General features: G+C 42.2%; 1 protein-coding gene across 1 annotated transcript in view; it reads left to right on the top strand.

The window, feature by feature from the left end:
* Positions 1-5,210, top strand: part of LOC143025310 (uncharacterized) — a 16,275-nt gene extending 11,065 nt beyond the window's left edge. Inside the window, exons 5-7 of the mRNA XM_076184784.1 lie at positions 1-232; positions 2,295-2,411; positions 4,331-5,210. The exon at positions 1-232 is cut by the window's left edge and continues 43 nt beyond it. Of these exons, the coding sequence (XP_076040899.1) occupies positions 1-232; positions 2,295-2,411; positions 4,331-4,711 (730 nt within the window). The 3' untranslated portion in view covers positions 4,712-5,210. The remainder of the gene's footprint in view (positions 233-2,294; positions 2,412-4,330) is intronic.
* Positions 5,211-6,824: the final 1,614 nt, after the last annotated feature.

Here is a 6,824-nt window from a genome sequence, read left to right as displayed (position 1 = left end):
ACAGATCGTGGGGAGATTCTCCTGTGCTTTCCGTCTCTTCGTGTACCCGTTCGACATGCAGCATTGTCTCGTCAGGATCTCGCTGAGCACAGGCCGCGGAGGTCTGGTCACCTTTCACCCGGAAGTCTCTGTTGAGTACACCGGGGACCGACTCCTCCCCGCCTACGAGGTCGATGGGGTCACCATTCAGGCACCACCCCTTCCTCCTGAGGGAGGTCAACCCTTCCTGGAGGTAAGTGTTGGCTTGTCACACTAGCGGTTTAAACCGCGCGGAAACAGCGGCGGTATCACAGTGTTAAGAAAAAACTGCGCGGTTGTGTGTGAACGCCTCCATTGACCTAGGTTGTAAATGAACCGCCGTGGTTGAAACCGAGGCGGTTCAATCCGCTAGTGTGAACAGGGGCTGGATCCTCTCCGGTAGATCGCCCTTGCGTTACAAGGGGTTACAATTCCAAAACACTTTAGACAGATCTTTCGACACCGACACATTCTTGCGGATCAAAATGTACAATCAATCAATCAATCAATCAATCAATTAATCAATGTGCAATCAAATTGTACAATCAGATGTTCTCACAATGTCAATGCAATTTTTTTTTTTTTTTTTTTTGTCGAGTACGTGATATATCTGATGAATAAAGTCATTGCGATTTGAACCATTTGATATCTATTACGGTACCATTGTATATTGAATTAGTCTTAATATATTACTATTCGATATTCTGTGTCAGGTTAATTGAGGTACGGGTCGATGGTCTGGGGACTCTCGGGGTGTGTAACGGGAAAAAGGTTGAGAACTTCTGATCTCAATCTGAACTCAGTCATCGTCAATCTGGGCACGAGTATATTGCTACCTCTCCCCTGACAGGCCCTGTCAACAAACGTGACGATCAAAAGCCATCGCAATCACACAAGAACATAAGAACATAACAACATAACAAATGGGGTGATATAAAAATTGCCAAGTGATCTATGAGAGTTTATCGTGGCGTCACGCAACAGGTGAAACGTGATACAGCAGTTATGATGCGAGTTGATGTAGCATCGTTTCACTTCCTAAGTACATGTTTCTCTTCTCCCAAGACACGTTGTCCTAAGACAGCACAAGGGGAGGACAAGATCTACCAGTAGATGTGTCTTCCCATGCTTTATCAGTAGAAAAAAGAAATACCTTACAGTAAGAAAACATGCCTTTACAATTCAAGGGTAAAGGTGGAAAACCTCGCAAAGAAAGAAACAATGAGTTATCAACTCACCTTGTATTACAGCAAAATTCCTTTTATCCGACCTTGGTGGGACCTACCCTAGATCGGATGTTTGGAAAAGTCGGATATTTGGACGTATACTAAAAATAGATAAACAAATAAATAAAAAGCTCATTGGTTTGAGACATTTTCACTTATTTACGGTACAATAAATCATAATATACAACACAGCAGAGTTGATGAGAAATAACTACGAAAGGCCAAACGTAAACAAACGTTGAAATGCCCGCGAAAATAACGGCCGACCTGAGCGCCATAAGTCGGTAGCAACAGGGAAACAATCACTCGACGGTCGGATGTTTGGACAAATTCAGCTTTCATCCGACTTGGGACATAGAAGAAAAAAGTCGGATGTTTGGACTAGTCGGTTGTTCGAAGGTCGGATAAAAGGTACTTCAAGACTGACATAGCCCTATCTCCATTGATTGGTTTATTTATTTATAATAATTTCTTCGTACAGATCTCACTTCAGCTCCTCTACTATGGCGTACTATGAAGGTTTGGTTCTGCCTATGTCCAAGCGATTTTATTTATCTCGGAGGGACCCACGAGTCTCGAAGTCTTAAGAAACTGTCACGATTAACCCTTTTCCGTGCCTTAAAGATTTTGTCCTGGCTAACGTCCGACGATTCTATCTAGATTAAAGGAACCTCAGGTTCTGAGAAAAATCAAATTACTTCATTTAGCTCATTCTTTATTCATCGTTCTGGGCAAACGGTTTAGTATCATCTTCAATAAATGAAAAAGGATGTACATTTGTGTTTGTTCTCCTTAGAAATATCAGTGATTTTATGCCATAGAGGACTACAATGTCTACCGTAGTTTTGTTGTTATGGAATGTAGTTTACCAGCCTTTCTGTCTTTGTGGACAGTTGTATCACAGTGTACCTGCAGCAGTCCCCTAAGAACAAAGATGTACATACGTGTGTGTGTGTGTGTGTGTGTGTGTGTGTGTATGTGTGTGTGTGTGTTAGAGAGAGAGAGAGAGAGTAGAGAGAAGAGAGAGAAAAAGGCTTTCACGTTTTACAGATAAAGTTGGACCTGAGTCGACGCTTTGGCATCCTTGTGCTGAACACGATGATGCCCTCCACCATGCTTCTCCTCATCGCCTACTTCACGCTCTTCGTCAAACCAGCCCTCCTACAGGTGATCAACCGTTCCTTGTGCTTTACATCTGTGGCTCTTGGCCTAAAATACGACGCTAGTTTCCTAAAGGGATGGCGCGAGGCTAGCTTCCTGGGAGATGATGCAAGGCTAGTTTTCCAGGGATGCTAAGCTATTTTCCTAGGGGGATGGTGGAAGTCTAGTTTCCTGGAAGATGGTGCAAGGCTAATTTTCCAGGGATGCTAAGCTAGTTTCCTAGGAGATAGTACAATGCTTGTTTTTATAAAAGGTGGTGCGAGACTAGTTTCCTATGGGGATGGTGCGAGGTTAGTTTCCTGGTGAGGCTATTTTTCTAGAAATGCCAAGCTAGATTCCTGTGGGATGGTGTGAGGCTAGTTTCCAGCTGGGTGGTGCGACGCTAGTTTCCTTGATGATGATGCGAGGCTAGTTTCCTTGATGATGGTGCGAGGCTAGTTTCCTGGAAGATGGCGCGAGGCTAGTTTCCTGGGAGATGGTGCGAGTCTATTTTCTTGGAGGATGGTGAAAGGCTAGCTTTCTAGGGGGTGCGATGCTAGTTTCTTTGGGGATGGTGTGAGGTTAGTTTTCTGGGAGATGACGCGAGATTATTTTCCTAGAGGCTGGTGCAAAGCTAGTTTTTTAGGGGATGGTGCGAGGCTAGTTTAGTAAGAGATGGTGAGAAGCTAGTTTCCTTGGGGGATGGTGTGAGTCTAGTTTCCTAAGAGATGGCGAGAGGTTAGTTTCCTTGGGGGATGGTGTGAGGCTAGTTTCCTAAGAGATGGTGCGAGGCTGGTTTCATGTGGGTGGTAGACTACTTTCCTGCGCAGGCCCATAGCCACGGCGAAGGGGGGGGTTCAGTCCCCCCAAAATTTCAGTACCCCCCCCCCCCCCCCGAATTCTCAAGTTCATATTTGTATTTTTTAGTATTTTTTCGTATACAATGTCAGAATAAAACTGCAAGTTTGCAGTTCGGTGCAAATTAATGGGTTTCAAGAATATTCTTTGCTGCAAACATATGTCGTTGATGTCATCTTGCAAATTGGTGCCACCTGCACGAGCTTGTATTGCATGATTTGTTGGCCCTGACTGATGATCATAGCCAATGTCTGGTAATTCAGCAGTGGTGTCCGTAATTGCTGTACAATATTAATAACTTATTACGTTCAGCCTCCCCACCCCACAAATAATAAGTTCTGGCTACGGGCCTGTTCCTACGGCTAGTTTTCTAGAGATACTAGGCTAGTTTCTCATGATGTGCGAGGCTAGTTTCTCGGGGGATATAGGTGGGGTGGTTCGAGGCTTGTTTCCTGTGGGGGTTGGGTGAAGTTCTACATTTCTAGTTATGTGAAGCTTAAGAATTTGTTTCCAAGTTGCATTAACCCATTCAACTCCGATGACAAGATGTCTTGTCATTTGGTCAAATAAAACAAAAAATCATAAAACACCAAAATGTTTGATCAAACACCAGAAAAATATGACGTCAATCCTCGCTTCGCTCGCAGCGAAGCGAGGACTGACGTCATATTTTTCTGGTGTTTGATCAAACATTTTGGTGTTTTATGATTTTTTGTTTTATTTGACCAAATGACAAGACATCTTGTCATCGGAGTTGAATGGGTTAAGACATTTTATGCGGGCTTCATTATATTGTTAAACTTATTCCAATCGACATAGATTAAGAAAGATCTGAGTTCATTTCATTGGAAAAAATATATTTCATAAAATCTTAAGGGTGCGAGAGAAAGGACCCAAAGAAGAAGGTTTAGTATCTCTGATGTTCATGAATATACACAGAAATAGATACATGAACAAACAAGATGAATAAATAAAATAAAGTAATACAGTTGGGTAAATGAAATACCAGCAATGATCAATGGGATTTACAAATGTTATTTGTTTAAGGCATCGGTTTAATCCGTATCCTGTTTGCGGTTGCCACACAGGTTCGCCTGGTCGTCACGCTGACTGTACAACTCGTCATGTACACTCTCTTCAGCCAGGTTTCCTCCAGCCTTCCCACCACCGCCTCCCTCAAGATGATTGACCTTTGGTTCTTCTTCTGCATCTTCGTCCCCTTCTTCATCATCGTCATACACATCTTCAGCGAGTTCGGTGGGCAGGAGGAAGGTCCCCAAGGGTCTTCGAACTCCAAGGGACTCCATCCCCGTGTAGGTTGGGTGGAAAGGACCAGGAAACAGGAAGGTAAAAAGTGGACGCAGAAGGCGATTATGCATTTCACCAGGGTCATTGCTCTTCCGTTAGGATGCATCGTCTTCAGCTTGCTCTTCTGGATCACCATTGTCGTACACAGATCACATGCTTGAAGTACACAACGCAAGAAGAACGATGACCCGATTAAAAAAAATCCATCCCTGCGGTCTTCACGATGTATATACAGTTTGCTGCTGGTTGTATATTTTCTGTAAACAACTTACCTAATAGAACAAGGTATTATCTTGTATAGGAAAATGTATCTTTAAGTAAAGAGTTGTTCAATGTTTATTTCTATTACTATTATTGCAAGTTGGCGACTAGACTTCGAGCATATCTTCGCTTTAGAGACTTCTACCAAATTGAATCGATTCGTCGACTTTATCAGAACAAACTGTATATTTAAGAGTGTATGAAAAAAATAGACTCGCTTTGTGGTAATATCTCCGTCTTATCGTTACCATAAAGCGAGTCTACCTTTTCTCAAACTCACTGAAACAGAGGATACTCAAAGTAGACTGCCAGGTGAAAGATTGTACTAACATGTTCAGCCTATGAAAGAATCCCACTGTCGGAGAAAGTAAACGGACGAAGAATAGAATTAACTGTATATTTCGACCGCTCTCTGCGGTCCTCTTCAACAGAGTGGTCGAAATATACAGTACAGTTAATTCTATTCTTCGTTCGTTTACTTTCTCCGACAGTGAAATTCTTTCATCTTACCTATGTGTCACGATATAGTCCCCCTCTGATATTCAGTCTAGTTCACGGCGATTTCATCCATGTGGACAATCCCGGGCCACTGTTGAACGTTATCTTGCATTTCATGTGTTGGTAAGGTTAGTCGAGGATGGTATGGTTATGCGTTCCGTTTTTCTTTTATTTATATATTCGTTTATCTAAGCAAGTTGCGAAGAGATCCTGTTCTTGCATTGGCGTTTTGTCGCTTAGGGTCTGGTGTAGTCTTTACTGTTTGTTGGGATAAGATGACAAAATAATTTGGTGTTGTGGATTAGCGTGTCAACCTGGTATTATTGTGGTATGTTTGGTATTGTGAGGGAAGAGGTGGGTGGTATGTATGTGGTATAATCTTTTAGGTGGGGGATGCTCGTGTGGCTAATTGTCTCTTGTGATCCAGACGGGGTCCATTGTATGATGGAGTGCAGCGTTGTTTGGTCTCATGTGATTTGGTGTTTGTTTTTGGTCGTGTACCATGACCGTCACCACCATCACCACCACCATCACCATCACCACAAATACCACTGTAATCACCACCACCACTATCATCACCATCACCTATGTCATCACCATCACTACCACTCTCATCACCTCTACCTCACTATCATCATCACCATCGCCACAAACACCACCGTAATCACCACCACCACTATCATCACCTCCACCTCACTATCATCATCACCACCACTAACACCAACACCGTCACTAACACCGCCACTACAGTCCTAAACTCGTGGCAGGGGGAGTTCGCGAAAGTATACCGAATCCTAATCATCACCTTTAGTGTTGAGGATGCAAGTTTCGAGTTTCGAGTGGCACAGGTGATAGGGGCTCTAAGGATTTGCGTAGGGAATCTTGTGCCATGCACCTTCGGGTCTGCACATCCAAACGGAAGGGAAGAGGTTGACAAGTGTTGATGATAATGGGCAACAGGGGAAACGATCCTATCTGACGTCCATCTTGCATGACCGCCACTCGCAGGTAGGCTACGCCTCGTCTCTTTATTAATTTTATTATTATTATTATTATTATTATCATTCATTATTATTACTGTTATTATTATTGTTATTATCATTATTATTATATTATATCATTATTATGTTATTATTATATTATTAATTATATTACATTTCATTATTATTATTATTATTATTATTATTATTATTATTATTATTATTGATATGCCACCTATTAGCAGATATGATTAACTCAATGTTATGTCGTCGAACTTCAGAATCTTGCAGACACCTAGATTTTTTATAACCAATCTGTTGTATAAAAGGACATAATACACGCTACAACGAAATATATATTTGCATAATTTATATCGCGGATTAAGTTCGTGTCCCCTTCAAAGAAAATGAAAATATTTTAAACGTCAGGAAATGGCCGATAATTTCGCGTCCACGAGGGCACGCGAAGTTATAGTCGCGGTAAATATTTCCCAACTTCGTTTGCATAGTCAACTCCACCTGCAGGTTTGGTCAT

This window comes from Oratosquilla oratoria, chromosome 5 (genome assembly GCF_046742065.1).
Source record: "Oratosquilla oratoria isolate Oo_2021 chromosome 5, ASM4674206v1, whole genome shotgun sequence".
NCBI lineage: Eukaryota > Metazoa > Arthropoda > Malacostraca > Stomatopoda > Squillidae > Oratosquilla > Oratosquilla oratoria.
Note: the sequence above shows the minus strand (reverse complement) of the source record. Positions and strands in the feature narration are given on the sequence as shown.